Source organism: Monocercomonoides exilis (assembly GCF_001643675.1).
Source record: "Monocercomonoides exilis strain PA203 chromosome Unknown scaffold51-639645, whole genome shotgun sequence".
Lineage (NCBI taxonomy): Eukaryota > Preaxostyla > Oxymonadida > Polymastigidae > Monocercomonoides > Monocercomonoides exilis.
In genome coordinates this window covers 485,492-503,379 of record NW_027150596.1, presented here as the reverse complement: position 1 = coordinate 503,379, position 17,888 = coordinate 485,492, and the positions used below count along the sequence as shown (strand labels likewise).

The 17,888-nt window shown below is 34.1% G+C and overlaps 3 protein-coding genes across 3 annotated transcripts; 2 read left to right on the top strand and 1 right to left on the bottom strand.

The window, feature by feature from the left end:
* Window positions 1–1,560: 1,560 nt before the first annotated feature.
* MONOS_9736 (putative Uncharacterized protein family (UPF0220)) lies at window positions 1,561–2,682 on the bottom strand. Its single transcript, XM_067880264.1, has 6 exons — window positions 2,588–2,682; window positions 2,483–2,526; window positions 2,385–2,419; window positions 2,306–2,324; window positions 2,167–2,258; window positions 1,561–2,107 (listed from the first exon to the last, which is right to left on the bottom strand). The coding sequence occupies exons 1-6, from the start codon at window positions 2,679–2,681 to the stop codon at window positions 1,951–1,953; spliced, it is 441 nt and encodes a 146-aa protein (XP_067720829.1). The 5' UTR covers window position 2,682; the 3' UTR covers window positions 1,561–1,950.
* An 87-nt stretch (window positions 2,683–2,769) lies between these two features.
* Window positions 2,770–6,975, top strand: MONOS_9737 (putative First C2 domain of RPGR-interacting protein 1; the record flags this gene model as incomplete). Its single annotated transcript, XM_067880265.1, has 13 exons — window positions 2,770–2,884; window positions 2,945–3,036; window positions 3,198–3,374; window positions 3,493–3,537; window positions 3,702–3,848; window positions 4,135–4,299; window positions 4,464–4,554; window positions 4,681–5,057; window positions 5,187–5,286; window positions 5,458–5,525; window positions 5,688–6,094; window positions 6,317–6,500; window positions 6,697–6,975. The coding sequence occupies 13 exons, from the start codon at window positions 2,770–2,772 to the stop codon at window positions 6,973–6,975; spliced, it is 2,247 nt and encodes a 748-aa protein (XP_067720828.1).
* A 259-nt stretch (window positions 6,976–7,234) lies between these two features.
* MONOS_9738 (putative NEK protein kinase) lies at window positions 7,235–15,410 on the top strand (the record flags this gene model as incomplete). The annotated part of the gene is made up of 10 exons (XM_067880266.1): window positions 7,235–7,280; window positions 7,353–7,651; window positions 7,731–7,854; window positions 7,903–8,005; window positions 8,165–8,459; window positions 8,699–8,931; window positions 9,063–9,413; window positions 9,586–11,813; window positions 12,079–15,026; window positions 15,106–15,410. 10 exons carry the CDS (start codon window positions 7,235–7,237, stop codon window positions 15,214–15,216), a joined length of 6,738 nt encoding a protein of 2,245 aa, XP_067720827.1. The 3' UTR covers window positions 15,217–15,410.
* Window positions 15,411–17,888: the final 2,478 nt, after the last annotated feature.

Below are 17,888 nucleotides of genomic sequence, written 5' to 3'. Positions count from 1 at the left end.
CCTCGAATTCTTCGCATTTAACTATACTCCAAATGGATTTCATTCTCTGCTTTTAATCTTTTTCATTGATAAGCCTTGAAGTTTGTAATTGTTTCTCCTATTTTTAGCAATCACACAATTCATTAAAACAGGAAAAAGAGATATTTGCAAAGTTTCATTTTTATTAAAGAAAATATGAGTATGAGTAAAAATAATAAAAGGAAAAACAATAAGCAAACAACTTCAATATAAAATCATTTTCAAAACTAATATATAAAGTGCATATGGACAGAATCATAAAATGATCATTTCAAACATACTCAGTAATTTATTATGGGTGTCTTTTTGTTTCAAAAAACAGCATCATCCGAACGAATTCGAGAAAGAAATTTTTGACGAAACAAGACCTGCGCAACAGGGCATGTTATATTTTCACTCTGCAAATCACTCAAATAATAATAATAATAATAATAATAATAATAAATAAATAAATAGGGTGCAAATTTTATCTTGACCTCAAAATTCTATCTCAACCCTTTTTTATTAAACTTATTTTTGCTTTTTTGATTTGTAAAAAGGCTTTAAACAAAAGCAAAATAAATAGACTTCTTGATATTTTTGTTTTACAGAATTCTGTTGAAAAATTCTTTGAAATTTTTATATTCAAAAAATTATTTAGATTTTTTATAATTTTAGGACCCTGATCAAAGACTTGCTGGCTGTGAAGCCAATATTTCATACCGAACGTTTTAAGCCACAGCATCAGCATTTAACATTCCTATATTATTATTTTAACTTGTTTTTAACATTTTCAATTTAATTTTCGACCTTTTTTTCTCATTTCACTGTTTTTGCTTAAAACACGATTTTTTATATAAACAAGTGTTTGTGACAAATTTTATTAAAATGGAAAAAATGCATAAAGTCTTATTTATAGTTTATTTGTATTGAGTTTTGAAATGAAAAGGAACTTTTCAAGAATATTAACTAATAATCAAGTATATGTGATTTTTATGTTATTTTGATTCCAAAACATATACAAACAAATACTTATTTTATACATACAAGAATCGTTTTATTTTAATAATGTTTATTTGTCATTTCAATAAATTTAAAAACAAATGGATGAATGTCTCTGAAATTGTGTATTTTTAAAAAATGTGTGAAATGAGAAAAAGTGTTAAAAAAACAAGTTGAGAAAGTTTAAATCAACTAAATCATATAAAAAAGAAACGATGTATTATGATATGAAAGCTTAAAACTTCCGATTAAAAATATTCGTTGAAAAAGCAGCAAGTCAATGATCAAAACATAAAATATTTATAATCCTCGATCTTTTTGTTAAAAATGAAATATTGAAAAAAAAATACAGAATAAGGAAATTAAAACATTTCAAACATTTCTGGTTATTTTATATTTTAAACAAACTTGTGTATAGCTGTTGGCAGGACAAAAAAGAAAAAGGTCTAGATAAAGAAAAAAGGTCAAGATTAAATTATAGCCCTAAATAAATAAATAAATAAATAAATAAATAAATAAATAAATAAATAAATAAATAAATAAATAAATAAATAAATAAATAAATAAATAAATAAATAAATAAATAAATAAATCAAGAAAAGAAACAAAAAATGCTATCTTGAAAATATCCAACAAGATATCCATCTCAATAATATACTGAAATCATTTCTTTAAACTATATTTAAAAGAATCTTCTAGTAATTTGCTTTTTTCAATAAAAGTTAGGGCTTATGAACCACTCGGGAAATTTTATAGTTTTTTTTCCCAAAAATGAATAAAAATTTTCAAAAAGAAATATTTGCTTTAAAAAAATGGTAGCATCAAGAGTGAAATGAAAAGAAAATTCCAAAAGCTTTCACAATTATTATTTTTTCAAATAAAAAAAATGAAATTCCCAAACTGAAATTTAAATAAAAAAAACTAATACATAAGCTTAAATTATCTTTGAACTCAATCAAATTTATGAGACTGCCTCGTGAACCTAAAGACTGTAAATCCAACCAAAAACAATATACTAGACACAAAAATCATTATTCCAGAGTACATGTTTTCGGATTTTGGTTTTATATATTGAAAATATGCGATACAGAATGCTCCCACGTTACCACTTTTTATTAAATGTTTTCAATTACAATTCAACATTTCAAATTAAAGGCGAAAGCAAACCCAATGGAAACAACAACGCATATGAAAAACAAAATTTGTGCTACTCTTTTTTCTAAATCTGAAGAATCATCGTCTGTTCCATTTATTGCATTCTTAAAAATGCTTACAATAATAAATTTGAACAAAATATTAGGCAAACCCAGTTCAAAAAATTAGCTCTAAATAAATTTCAAAAATGTGCTCTGAAAAAATATAAATTATTAACAAATAAAGCATACAACACTTCAAAAATAACAGTTCCAATGATGCATATCTTGTATTGAAATAAAAAAAATAATAACAACAAAGCAATTAACCATAAAAAAAGTTAGCATACATATGCTGCATAATTAATTGGTTGTATTTTAGCAACGACAGCCCCTTTTTAAATCGAAAATCAAAAATTAAATGTTTAATCAAAAGCATCTTTCGCAAAGAAAACCGTCAATGAACAGCCATAATCCCACAGTTATAACAACTGCAGCGATTAATGTCCCTGCAGTTGCACCCTTTTTACCAGCAGAACCTGAAAACATTAATTTTCCAACAAAATTCTTGATTCACATCCCTTTATATAATTCATTGACCCATATTTAATTTAAATTAATTTTATTTTTGAACAATATGTCAGGCTATCGAGGAACAAGGCTGCAACAATCAAATGTCTTGGATCGTTTTGAAGACGATTTAAAGTTATATGATGCTTCAAGTTCTTCTTATTCTGAAAAAATTGGAGAAAGTATTATTTATAACAATTATTAACAATTAATATATTGAATTATTGAAACAATAAAAATAGACCAACTACATCCGGAAAAAGAATATCATATCGGAAGAAAGGTTGACGAATTACATGATGAAAAGAGAAGGCAGGAAGAGTTGCAAAGAAAAGTTTGACAAAATTTTTAATAATAGCATTCATAAAGCATGAACGCAGCTTAAAAGACTATCTGATGGCAGAGATCAAACGAGAAAATCGCAAAGCTTAACGGTACTAATTATTAAAAATATTTCTATCGATTCATAAGAATTATTAACTCAACGTGAAAAAGAATTCTTATCAAAGACAAAGATCACCGTCGCCAAGGCCAAGCGATGTTCAATCTCAATTAACAGATATTTCACACAAAGCAAAGCAAGTTAAACAAGCTCTTGATGAAATGTCAGAAAGAGTTTCGCCTTCTAAAGATTATGGAACATCTGGAGGGTTCTCATCTGCACCGGATCCGGTGTGCAATTAATTCACTTTTCACAATTAACAAATTGATTTCTTACACTTTATGCAATTTTGATTCTAATTATTGAATTTTTACGTTCAAAATCGTTGTTTTTAATCGAAATTTTCAGATGATAATTCAATTAATGGAGCAAGATAAAAAGAAAATGAGTGCCGTATGAATTGATTAATAATATTAAAATTTTAACATAAAATACAACCCTTTTTCCATTTGCAATTTATTTTATTGCACTTTTCCACCTCATTAATTGTCATTGGCACAAACTCATATTTTACAAACATTGCCAAACAAAAATACGGAAAATATTATGCTTGTCAGTTGAACCAAGAGGTCGATTCGATGAGGGAACAGATGGAAGATGTTGCACAGCGGTATGATCAACTACAACAGATGATGAAAAAACTTAAAAGGGAATCATCTGATAAAGATCGAATGATTGAAGAGCTCAATGATGAACTAGAAGAGGTATAAAAATTCGAAAGCTGTGTGATTTTGAATGCATTAAATCAAAATCGAAATTTGCTTCGTTAATAGACGCTTTAATTATTTGAAAATTAATTTTATTATTTGTTTTTTAATACCAAATTTGCTTGAAAGTCAAACCTTGTGCAAAATTAAATTTTTCGTTTTCTTTTGTTTAGTTGTTCAACATGTTCTTTTTTCGTTGCATTTCATTATTAATTTATAATTTAATTTTCATTTTCATCGTTTCAATTGTTTTTATTATTTAATATTTAATTTTCAATTTAAGTTGAGGCAAGACAACGCCAAACTGCAGCAACAGGCTGGCAACAGCGAATTACGTAAGGAACAAATAAGCCAACTACAACAGAATGTCAAAGCAGCAGTAGAAGCCAAACAGCAGTTGGCTGTTGTGTTTGAAGAGAAAGAGAACTTGCTGAAAGAAAAGAAACAGGTATTGTGAAAGAGAATGAGGTAAATGAACGAATTTTATTTTTATTTTGTTGCACTTTTTATGTTTTTAAGAATAAAATTTCAATGTTTTTTGATCTGTTGAGTGATTTGAAAGTTTGAATTCTCACTTTTTTCCCCTATTTTTTCATTCTTTATTTGCCATAGCTGAATGAAGAGAATGAAACGTTAAAGAAAAAAATCACAGACAAAGACAAGCTGATTCGAGAGCTGAAAACGAAGATTTTGGAATTGGATGGTGTGGCTTTCTTCCTTTTTGTCTCTTTATCAAATACAATTGCCAAAATAACAACCACAATTATTTGACTCAATGATTATGATTTAATTTTTGTGTATTTATCTGATAAATAATGAAATATTTCAGCTGAAAACGACACAATACAAGCAGACAATGATGCGCTTACCGAGGATTTGCAGCAGGTCCACAAAGAAATCGAATCCAAAGACGAGCAAATTGCGAATCTTCGAGACAAATTGGAGAGCGCCATCAAATCGAGTGCTTCTGCTTCGCAAGCTGCAAAAGGAGCACAAAAAGCTGAGATGAATGTTGATCCACTTCTGCTTGCTTACGAGCCAATCCTGAAGAAACTTCCGAGGAGAAACGGAGAAACATTGCTGGAGGAAGCTCTGATGGTTGTTCGGAAATGGATGGGAGAAGGTGAAGGAGTCATCGAGCTGACCGAAAAAGAAAGAAAAAAGAAAATGAAGAAATTAATGGAAATAATCGAAGGGAAGAAAGAGGTTAGCAAACATTTATTTTTAACTTAGGATTATTTTATTGATCTTTTTTTCCTATCCTTACTCACTTCTATTCATCTTAACTCTTTTTCAATTGTTTATTTCCCATCATTTGCATGTTTTTATTTAAAGGAGCCTTCATATTCGAAAGCTGATGAGTTGAAATATGAGCAAGAAAGATTCTTAAAGGAAAAGGAGGAGTTGAATGACGCGCTTTCAGAGAAAGAATCAGGTTAGAACTTTGAAAGAATAAAAAGAACAGTGAGAATTGATGGAAACTTTTATGATATCTTTTATTGCGCGTTTTTTTTTTTTTTTTTTTTTTTTTAGCACATTTTTTTTGTTTTTATCATAATTTTTGAAATTCTCTATTGTTTGCGTCAAACATGAAATTCTTACTCAGCGTTAAAAGAAAAAGAAGAGGAATGCATTCAACTGAAGCAACAGCATGAACAGTCAGTCGAGAATTATGTTTGTGAAAGGATATTTCATTAATGCGTCAATGTTGATATATTCTTGCATTTTGAATCTTATTTTCTATGCTTTCTTTCTTTCTTTTTCTTTTCTTTTCTTTTCGATTTTGCGAACAATATTTTTTATTTCAATTATTTTTTTTCTTGAACAATGCGTCAGAACAAGCTCTCCAATGAGATAGAAGCAATGTCGAAGCGTCTTTCATCGCATCCGTTTTATCTTTCTGATCCTGATTGTGATGACCACTCAGTCGTAGACGGACAGAACATGCTGATAATCTGCATGGACACAGCTGAGATGAACGAGGAATTCTTCGAAAAGATGAGAAAGCGCATGAAGAGAGGCGGAAGAGCAGGCGAAGAAGGACTTGAAAATGAGAAAGAAGGAACAGGAGCTAACGATTCAACCACATCAGCCATTTCACCATCTTCTGCCTCTTCCTCCTCTGCTTCGTCGTTTAATTCAACTGGCATCAAAACATTTCTTTCTGTGGACTTTTTTATGTTTGATTCACAAAAAACACCTATTGTGGAAGGGATGAATCCTGAATATAAATTTGTTGCAAAGTACGCATTCTTCAACAAGAAATTTGGAGAAATAGAAAGATGATTGACTTCTAACTTTTAAACAACGAATTAAAATCTTATTCTGCAAATTAATGGCATTCTTTATTTTTTATTGATAATTTTTGTATCTTTTTACATTAAAATAATTTTTTCCCTCCAAATTTCTCAATTATTCCTCTTCAATATCTTTCTTCTTCTGCTCAATTTCTTGTTTATTCACAGATACACTTGTGACTGCACACCGTATTTCTTTCATTATCTTGATGCTCACTTCGTCCGCTTTGAGCTGTACACAGTCGATCTGAAAGCGAAATGCATTGCTGAAGGCAGACTGAATTTTTCTGATTTGATTCAGCATTACTCAACATACGCATATGACATGAAAATGATGTCTGTAGATGACCCAGTATGGAAATGAGTTGGACTACTAAAAAGAGAAAAAGAAATTAAATAAAATATTTTTTGTTTTTTTATTAATTGAAAATTATGCAAATGTTTGCATTTTATTTGTGATTTTATAGAGTAATGGAATATCAAAATTTTATTCTTTCCTTTTATTTTCTTATCCTCAATAATTGCTCATGCTTTTTCATGAATTTTAGGATGAACTGGTTTCAACAGTTTCGATATCAGTTGAAACTCTTCTTCCATTCCGCTTTTGCATTCCGCCAGAAATAACAGATTTTTCATTGACTAATCTTCCTCTTTTGTCGTGTCCTGCATGCGACAACGAGTCAAACATACCTCTTTCACCTTCTCAAAACGAACAACAACTTGATAATAACCAGACTGGAGATCAAAGCGAAAACAATGCTGAAGATGAAGATGAAGACACAAGTGGATCTGCACAATCAGACGAAGAGGATGCAGATGATATTTAAAAAGAAACCTATCACTTCATTTCATAAATCATTCATTTCAAGCATTTTGTTCATATCCCCCAATTCACATTTATTTCAATTCATATTTATGTTTTATCTGTTTAAATTATGTGCCAATAAAATATTGGATGACACTTCCAATTAGTAGGTTATTTTCTTTTTTCATGTTTTGCAAATTTTGGATTTCACATTTTTTTTTCTTTTTTGATCATCTAGCCTTAATTAGTTTTTTTGATTGGCTCTTTTTTATTTTCTTTTTATGGACAATTGGGAGGACCCTGAAGACACCCATGGAAAGAACGATTGTTTAATTAATTTTTGTAAATAATAATTTTAACCAATTGTTTTAATATGTTGATTTTTTGATTTATTCTCAGATACTGTTATCAAACTTATTGGGCAAGGAGCCTATGGCAAAGTTTATCTTGCAGAACACAAAAATTCTGGACAAAAAGTTGTGCTAAAAACAATACAATGCATGTGCGATGAGGAAGCTGAAGACGTTGAAAAAGAAATATCTATTCTTTGTCTCTTTCATTCTCCGTTTATAGTACAATTTATCAAGAGTTTTGTTGATGGAGACACCATTTTCATAGTAATGGAGCATTGTGAAAACGGAGACCTTGGGCACTACTTGAACAGACAAAAGTCTATGGGAAAAGCTCTTCCTCAATCAGTTTGCTGATAATAAATTGTTCTATTTACATTTAATACAAAACATTTAAATGCACTTAACTTGTTTAACTTTTTTTTAGGAAGTACTGGATCTCTTTACGCACGTTACGTTTGCTATTGATACGATTCATAAACAACATATACTTCATAGAGATATAAAAGCTGAGAACATTCTGTTATCTGTGGGAAACGTTGCTAAAATAGGTTTGCATTATGAAACTGTATTATGTTACTTATCAAACATTCATTTAGGCGATTTTGGAGTATCAAGGAATTTGAGAAGCACAATTAATATGGCTAGTACCTTGATTGGAACGCCATTCTATATGAGCCCAGAAATGCTAAAAGGAGAAAAGTTTATCATCTTTTTATTTTCTTTAATCCTCAAATGCAACTTATTATTTTTATTGTGTTTTTGACTTGAAACAATTTTATTTGCTTTCTCTGATTGCGTTTAAAATTTGTCTCAAATATTATTGGATAAACTGATTATCTGCTATTATAAATGATTCAGCTATAATTATGCATCAGATATCTGGTCATTGGGGTGCCTGCTGTTTGAGCTGTGCTATTTGCGAGTCCCGTTTGCAGCCTCAAGCATCATTGAGCTTCTGATGGTGATTGAGACAGGAAAGATTGATTTTGGCGGTGGAGGCGGTGGAGGTGGAAGAAGCAATGAAGAGAAAGGTAAAAGTGAAGGAAAAGAAACGAGTGTGGAGCGAATGAAGATGAAGAGCGCGGGAACATTTGTGCAAAGAGAAGATGTGTCGGAAGAGGTGATTGATCTGATTATGTGCTTGTTACAGACGGTGTGTGTGATGTTCATTAGCAGATACAACATTTCATTTTTCTATATTTTCCATTTTATTTTATTTTATTTTATTTTATTTTATTTCTTTATTCAATTTCATCTTTTGAATTTAAATGCTCTTCTTTGTTTCACTGCACATATCAATTCTTTTTAAACCTTTTTCCCCCTTCCTTTTTCCTTTCTTTTTCCATCTTCCTTCTCTCTGTTACCTTTTTACAATCATCTCCCACACAACAGGAGCCCTCAAAGCGTCCAACTGCCTCTGAAATCCTTCAAAAGCCGCTTCTTCTGCGGAGAATGCGTGAGTGGCTGGATGAACACTCAGATTGTGCAACTTACACTTCATTCACTGTGAAGTCTTCATCCTCATCATCATCATCATCTTCTTCTTCTTCTTCTTCAGATTCTATTATGCCTTCAACATCATCATCAGTGCTCGATATGACAAAGCAGAAGCAGCAGGAGTATCTGTTTGCTTGTTCTTGTTTATTGATCATTTTTTGTTTATTCTCAACTGAATCTTTCATTTTTTATTAAAATGTAAACAAAAAAACGTTATATTTTGTGTGTTTTTCGTGTTATGTTTAAATTTCCTTTTCAGAGCCAATCTTCGCCGGCAATACCATTTTATCCACCAAACATATTCACAGCATCTTTCAAGCATATCACCTTCTCCACTCACAGACACTGCCATCTCAATCAAATCATCTTCTCATTCACAAACATCGCAAATGTCTTCATCTTCTTCTTCTTCCTCTTCTTCTTCTATTTCGTCTTCCTCTTCTTCTTCTTCAACTGTTTCAACTGATGCTCTAATAAGACCTTCTTCCATTCAACTCTCAAAAATCCCCTCAAAAAGTGATGAAGCACGCGAAGAAGCAGAAAAGAAAGAAAGCTCACAAAAGGAAAACATCGACGTTAACAACTGGTTCGGCAAATTGAGAGAAAATGAGTATGCCAACAATTTCACTTTATTTATTAATTTTTAATATTTTCTAACTTGCCTTATCTTCTTTTCCCCTTCCAACTATCATATTTAACTTATGCATTTTCCCCTCCACACCTGCTATTTTTCTTCACTCTTTTGAATAACAACCCAACCCATCGCTTTCTTCCAACCTCAGCCCAAATCCTCTTTCCTCCTCTCTCTCGTCCTTCGAGGCATACATCGCTGCCTTGCGGGGCATTCAGGATTTTCTGCTTTCCTCTTCTTTTTCTCTCTCTTCTCTCAATTTTGCTATCACTCATCTGATTTCACTGGGCTTGCTGGACAGACTCTGCAGCATCATTTCATCACACTTGATGGCATTGTTTGAGACAGACAGTGTGCCAATGGATGAATCATTAACAGCTCAATCGTTATCATCATCTTCTTCTTCCTCTTCTTCCCCTCTTCCTTTAGCAGGCTCCTCAAAACAAAAGTCCAAGTTATCTCTTCATGGCTCTCCTCTTGTCCCATCTCCCTTATCCTTGTCTTCATCTTCATCTTCTTCCTCTTCTTCTGCAACTTCGCCTTCTCATTCTCTCTTTTCTTCATCACTTCAGTCATCTCATCCAACTCCTCTTTCCCCAACACATTCTTCACCTTCGTTGCTATCTTCGTCGTCTTCTTCTTCTTCTTCTCCCCCACAATCACCAACACAATCAAACACTTCATCTTTCGCATTTCCTTCCTCCTCTTCTTCACACATATCATCAATCAACCCCCTTTCCGTCCCTCTCCTCACCGAAGCCTGCATCACCCTCGCCAACCTTCCTCTTCAGCTGTCAAATGTGTTGGATTCTGTCATGTCACACCCAAAACTCATCAAACTTGTCATTTCAGCTGTGCATCTCCTCTCAAAATGCTTCGACGAACAAGATGAGAGCTCATTCAGCACGTTTCCTTCTTCTTCTCCTTCTGCTTTTGCTTCTTCAGCTTCTTCTCTTTCATCATCATCTTCCTCCTCTTCCTCTTCTTCTTCCATTTCTTCTTCTTCTTCTTCACGCCCATCTCGTTTTTCTCTCCCAGTCAATTCAATTTCCTCTTCTCATCCTTCTTCACGTGCCTCAGTCGGTTCATCCTCTTCGCATTTCCCTTCTTCGGTCACTTCATCACAGCCATCTGCAACCACACCGTCTTCCTCTTCTCCTTCATATCGCTTCTCCACTTCACTCACTTCAAGCTCTTCTTCTCCTTCTCCCTCCTTTCCCTTTGGCTCGTCTCAATCATCATCATTTTCTCCTTCTTCCTCCTCTTCTTCCTCCTCTTTTTCCTCCTCCTCTTCTTCCTCTCTTTCTCCTCTTCCTCCCAATTCAAGAGACTTTGCCAAGTCCAAGCAGCGCAATTCAATGATTAACTCTCCCTTTTGTATTGTCACTCCTCAACTTCGCAGTCTTCACCCCGTTCTTTCCTTTCAGCAGTTCCCTTTGGTTAGAAACTGCTCATTCAACTTGGAATCTCTTGGATCTGAAAAGCAATCATCATCATCATCATCTTCTTCTTCTTCTTCTTCACTTTCTTCTGATTCTTCAAATCTTTCTTCTTCTTCTTCTCCACTTTATCAGAATCTTCCATTTCACACACACAGAGATTGTGTCGATATTCTCCTTTGTTTTCTGCTGAATCTGCTGAGATCTTTCATTTCTTCGTCTTCTTCATCTTCTCCTCCATCTCCTTCTTCCGCTTCATCTTCCTCTTCCTTCGTTTCACATTCATCCTCCTCTTCATTTCAAACAGACATTTCATCAACTCCCTCCTCCTCCTCCTCCTCCTCCTCTTCTTCTTCTTCTTCTTCTTCTGTTGTAGTTCAATTCCCATTCGAAAAAGAGCTCATCACATCCACATTGTCTGTCCTGCTGTATCGCGATGTGTCCGATATTCCCCTCTTCGTCCTGCAAATTCTCGAGATTCTCACAGAAATGGGGGCAAAGCGGGCGGAGAGAGGAAAGTGGAACGAGGTGCTGAGCACGTTTATGGAGACTTGCAGCTGCCAGGTGTGCAAACCAGGACTGTTTGGACCAGACAGCTCAAATGGGACAATAAATGGATCATTGAATGGATCATTGAATGGAGCAGCATCTGCATGCACCTGCCGCTATTGCTCGCTGCATCCATCTCTGACTGTGTCTGGCTGTCCGTGTTCGATGTGCACATTCCCCTTTGAGCTGATGCTGAACGTCTTTCAGCTGAACCGCTCGCCGCTGCACACGGAAACAGTCGTGTGCATTTTGTGCTCATTGCACAAGGCGATGATGCTGAACGAGAGGTCGAGGTATGTCTTGTCTGTGCTGAAGTTCATGCTGATGTCGCAGAACGAGGAGACAGCGAACAGAGCTTGCGGTGCAATACTGTCCCTGGCTGATGGGAAATGTATGGAAGAGAGAGAAAAACAGAGAGATTTAATAACAATTTGTTTTTGTATTTGTTTTTGTTTTGCTTTGTTTTGAATGAATGCGGATATATTGAATGATTATTTATAAAATTGAATATTCTTTAATTGGTCATCTTTGTATCTGTTTTGTGTTCGTACTATTTTTTCGGATTTTTTGAAATATATTCCCTGTTATTTTATTTCTCTTTCACCCTCTTTCTCTATTTAATTATTACATTCTTCAAATTATATCATATTTTTCAGCAAACCATCCAGTCTTCCTCAGCCAGCATTTCATTTCGGTTCTTGTTCGTGTGGTTGAATCATCTCCTGTGTTTTCAGCTTCACTTTCTGCTGCTTTAGTTCTGATGGATATCGCCAAGAACAAAGTGGAAGATGATGAAGACGGAGAATGTTTTGAAGAACACGAAGGATTCCACAAAAGTTGCTTCGATCTCAAAGAAAATGAAAAGAAAAGCACTGATTCAGCAGCAAGCCATTCGATTTCTTCACTCTCATCTTTTTCTTCTTCCTCTTCCTCTTCTCCTCCTCCTTCGATGCCTTCATCATATGGCACAATCAACCATCACAGAAAATCCAAAGACGTATTTCGTGATGAGCTCATCCGAAACGGTATGATTGAACTCACAATAAAACTTGTTGAAAACGTTCTGTCTGAGCAAAATGAACACAACGACAGTAAAAACTGTGTGGCGGACAATACATTGCAAAATGGTCAAAATAAATCACACAAGGAAGAAGAATCAAAGAGCAAACCAATGGCATCTTCCAATATTGTGCAGCCCTCTTTTTCATTTGTTGACAAAGTCACATTGTCAGAAGTGTGTCTTTGGATTTTGGGGCATCTGGTGACAGACAAGCCAGCTGCCATTGCTAAGATACTTGAATCAAACTTTGTGACAACAATATTCAAGGCATTAGATCCTGAATTTGAGGAATGTGGAGAAGTATCGTTGGGAAGTGCAGATGGAGAGAAAACGACAAAAAGAAAAGTCAAAGAAGAAAAGGGAGAAGAATTCGAAGGAGAAGATTGGATTGTTGTTGTCCATGACGATGAAAGCAAAAAAACAGAAAACAACTGTGAAGATAGTCAAATTAAGGATGATAAAACATCATCCGAGCCACCTTTAACCTCGTTTTCTAACTCTTCTTTTCATCAATCTCCGCTTTTCTCTTCTCTTCTCCGTCTTCTATGTATTTTGTGCTCTTCGTCAACAGTCGAACAAATATATCACATGATCGAGTTGAATCTGTTGCTTGTTCTGTCGCATCTTCTTTCTTATTTCCACAAAAAGGAAAAGAAAAAAGCAATTGGTGATGTTTTGGGAGCAATAGAGATCATTGCTGCAAAAGGTGCTGGAGTTGGAATGAAAAGACTGAAAGAAAAACAAAGTCCAACAGAAGAAAAAGAAGAGCCCAAAAATGAAGAAGGAAAATCAAAAGGAATCGAGAAAATGAAGTACCAATATTCTGACATTAACTTCTTTTATGAGCACTTTATTGAGTCTGGATTGTTTTACAAACTATTTTCCGAGTTTGATGCAGTGGCTTCTCTACACATGAAACAGAGTTGTGCATCAAGTGTGATTTATCTGTTGAAAGGGAAGAATTTGAATGAGAAGGCGAAACAGATGCTTCGTTTTCTAATTGAAGGACTGTGCTGTTCCAGAGAAGAAGGAGGCAACTTTGATGCGGCAGGAAAAAAGGATAAATATAGAGAAAGAAAGAAAGAGAAGAAGGAAGAGAAGACTGATTGTATCATTTCTGCAATTTCTGATTCTGTTTCAAATTCGTTGCCTGTTGCTCTTCCTAAAAGTGCACGTGAAAAAGCACAGCTCTGCTTGATGTTTGTGTCAGTGGATGAAAGCAAAGATGGATTGTGTTGGGAAGCAAGCAAACCAAACTGGAAAGAAGCTTTGAACATTCAGCAGAGGATGAGAATCAGAATGAGAAAAATGAAGGGAAATGAAGGAGCAGATTCAAAAGCAGACGTAATGATTGAAAGAAATACACCAGACTTGCTAGATCGGCACTCTTCTTCTTCTTCTTCTTCTTCTTCCGTTTCTCATTCTGCAGTTCTTTCATTTTTCTCATTTCCATTCCATTCACCTCCTCTTCCTCCAGCAATTGCATTCGGACGTCATCTTCTTTGCGTATCAAGCACACCAATTACAGTTCCTATCAAGAAAATGATGGCTGTAGGCGTCTGGCGCTTCACAGTTCGATTTATTGGAGGAAGACAAAACGAGAACGAAAAGGAAAAAGAAAGAAAAGAAGAAAAATCTGTTGCACATGAATCTTCTCTTCATTCATTTCAGCCACAAACACCATTTACCTTCCCCACTTCACCACCTCCACTTCCATCGATCCAGCAGCAAGGGCAGAATGTGCATCAGCGCTCCCGCTCTGCTTCGTTCTCAGCATACACACCTTCTTCTTCGCTATCTTCTTTGTCCCATTCCGCCTCTCCAAGTTCCTTGATGCCGTCTTCTCATTTGTCCATCCGCATTCCTGGAGCTTTTCCTTCGACTCCACCGCCGCCCCTTCCGCCTCGTCCTCCTCCATCTTTCCTCATCTCGGCCTCTTCTCCATCTGTGCCATCAACCTCTCTTGCTCCCCATCCTCCTCCATCTCTATCTGCAATGCCATCAGCCTCAAGCACACCTGCATTTCACAACTCATTAAACACATCTTCTTCAAATACTGAACCTGTTTTTGGTATTGGCCTTCTTCGTGTTTCATCTTCGTCTTTGTGTTCTGGTGTACTGGGATCTGATGTTTCTGGAGTATCAATTCTTTCATCAGGCTTTTTTCTCAGTTCTTCGTTGCTTTCTCATCGCACGCCGAATAATCCACCAGACTCATCTTCAACTGGAACTGGAAATTATTCGTCTGTGTCTCTGCCTCGCTCCTTCTCTCATTCACACCCCTTGCTTTCTTCATATCCACCTCCAGTCTCTGCGGTTTCTTCGGGTCCTTCCTCTATTCAACATACAGCTTCTGATTCCTCGTTGCCTTTGGCTCACCGCGTTCAAATCATCAAGCCAGACAGTTGCTTGCCTTTTTCTTTCTCGTTCAACGATGCCATTTCTGTTGAAGTTAATTGTGCTTCGAGATGCCTCTACATTTTCATGAACGAATCACAATTGCCAATTGTTATCACAAAAATTCCTGAACGATTCTATTTTGCTGTTTGCAATATTCATTTAATTTTTTTAATAACATTTTTAACAATTATGATTTTTATATTGATCAATCGATTGTTTTTAGGTGACGATGAGCCATCCATGGACTGAATGCGAATTAATTGAATTAAAGCAAGTTCCTTTCTCCCAGACATCAAATGCTCTTCCTTCTTCAATTATGATTTCTGCTTCTTAGAAGAGTTTGATATTGTTTATGTGTAATAAAAATGTTTAATGCTATATCCTACAAAAACTTATTTAGAGTTTATCAGATTGATATTTTGTTATTTTATGTTGTTTAATTTTGTCTACGGTTTTTTTTTTTATGTTTTTTAGAATTTCCTTTTTGTTGTAATCATATTAAAAAATAAGGCAACAGCTAATTTGTTCAAAGCTTTCAAAATTTTCTTATTATCAACTGTTTATTGAAAAACATAATAATCTCAAACTTTGTTGAAAATTCTAATTTCTTTCTGGTTGTTATTGTACAAATAACAATTATAAATTGAAATCTGGAGAATGAATGGTTTTCATATCTTTCTCCATTTTGTGATCGAACGGCACTTAAACGAGCATCATTATGTTCATTTTGTGTGAATTATTTGTCAAATCCTCATTCACATACACACACATTCCTTGTTCCTTTTCTTTATGAAAACAAAATTTTATTTGACTTTTAAGAGCATTTTGGGGGGAAGAAAAAATAAATGACAGGAAACTTCCAAAGAGTTTTTTTTTCTTTTTTATCTTTTTTTCTTTTTTTTTCTTTTTTTTCTCTTTGTTTGTTTGTTTGATTGATTGATTGTTTTCATAAAATGAATATTTTTCTATCTTTGCAAATTTCAAACAAAAATTTACCAACTTTCTTTATCTGATCTTTCTTTATCGTGGAAAACCTTCAAAAAGAAACATCTTCACCGAAAAATTGTAATACAGAATCAATTCATTTTCAAAATGAAAAAGAGGAAGAAAAGGCATGAACTTTGAGATTAACTTTTCTCATTAATAACAAATTAATTAGCTTTTCAGAAAAATTATCACAATTTCATAGCTTCCCCATAAGAAGTTTTTTATTTTTACGAATGGGTTTTTGCCTGCTGTGTGTTTGCTTCTGTTATTTCTTTATTTTATCGCAAATTGGAGAAACATACAGTTTTGAGCCAAAAATGTTTGAAATTAATTTTGCAATTTTTCTTTCTTCATTGCATAAATTGTGATTTTTTTTATTGTGATGTTTTTTCTGTTTCACCTTAAAAAGTCACACGTCTAAGAACGCTGATGAACTCTATTATGTTAACGAAAATGACGGAGAAGATACGAACGACTGTAGAGAGAATTCTCCATGTTGCAGCTTGACAACTATTTTCAATAAAACCGGACCATTTTTTGTCAAAATCAACGGAAAAACAACAATAACAGAATCAAAAAATTTCAATTGCGCAATCACTTTATCTGAAGAAAGCAATGCGAGCATTGATGTCACCGGCTCTGATTCAACTTTTCCTTCACTTGAGTTCCATTCTGAAACAATGATGAGTTATTTGGAAATTTTCCTTCAAACATTTAGCAACGAAGAAACAGCATTTATTAAAATGGAAAATGCTTCACTGGAAATGATTGGGGTTGAAATTATTTTGCCAGAGACATTTGGAAATTCTCTTTTAGATATTTCAGGGGAGAATGCGAATTGCAAATTCGAAAATTTGTCCATAAGACCAAATGATAATTGCTCTGAATTTGGCTCGAACACTCCTTGTTCATCTATTTTAACAAGTTCGAAAGGGATTATTAATGTGAAATCTTCTTCAATAGCCACTATAACAGAATCAAACTTCGAATTTTTAAACATTCATTCATCGCTTTTCAGCATAGAAATGGCTAATCAGTTCACTATTTCTAAATCCAATTTTTCTTCTGTTATTTTGAATTTTAAAGAGGAAACTCTTGGAAATACTGGAAATTGTGGAAGTTGCATCAAATTCACGGGAGGGAAACCGACTGATCCTTTTCTAAGCATTTCAAATAGCACTTTTCGTAATTGCACCTTGGTAGAGAATGGGTTAAAAGGAGGCGCATTATATATTGATTTAATGCGTGGAGTCCGCCTTGAGTTAAATTCTTCAACTTTCGAATCATGCAATGCAAACTCATCTGAACAGAGCACAAAAGGTGGAGCAATATACTTGAATCTTCAACTAAGATCATTGGATTTTGTATTTAAGAATCTCACATTTGGAATAGGAGAAAATTCCTGCAGTGCGACAAATGGAATGAATATATTTTTAAAATCTTCTTTGTATAATTTGGTAGCCACCACAGAATATTTCGCTTTTGACATGTCAGAAAACGACAACAAAACCAGATATCAGGCTTCACCCGATGATAATACAATCATCTCAATAATTGATTACCTTACACCAGAAGGCAATGTTTTTTATTTCAATTCAAATATTACAAACGATAATCCAAATTGTGGGACGCAATACAACCCTTGTGGATCAATTATGTATGCATTAAGCAACACTTTTTTAGGAATATGCGAGCGAGAACTTATACTCATGAATGAATTTGTACTCAATGAACTCTTAATTTTGACAGATCTACCTTTTAATGTATGTGGAAACCCCAACGATAATGCCAATTCGAAAATGAATATAAGAATTACATCGACTGAACAAGCTCTAATTGAAGTCACTACGCAGTGCTCCTTTACAAGGCTTGAAATATCCTTTATATCTAATCAAACAGGTGATATTTCTTTTATAACATCCGAGGTGAACAACTCAAATAATTACACCTTATCATTTTCTCAGTGCTTGTTTACTCAAGAAACAGACACAGATGCCTCACACTTAACGATAATAACAC

What these genes read in the sequence shown, in the direction of transcription:
- MONOS_9736 (XM_067880264.1), bottom strand. Translation starts at nt 2,681, where the DNA reads ATGTTTTCAGGTTCTGCTGGTAAAAAGGGTGCAACTGCAGGGACATTA. An exon ending in CAATTAATTATGCAGCATAT is followed by an intron (nt 2,420 to 2,482) that starts GTATGCTAACTT and finishes TTTCAATACAAG; the next exon opens with ATATGCATCATTGGAACTGT. An exon ending in TGCGTTGTTGTTTCCATTGG is followed by an intron (nt 2,108 to 2,166) that starts GTTTGCTTTCGC and finishes TTTAATAAAAAG; the next exon opens with TGGTAACGTGGGAGCATTCT.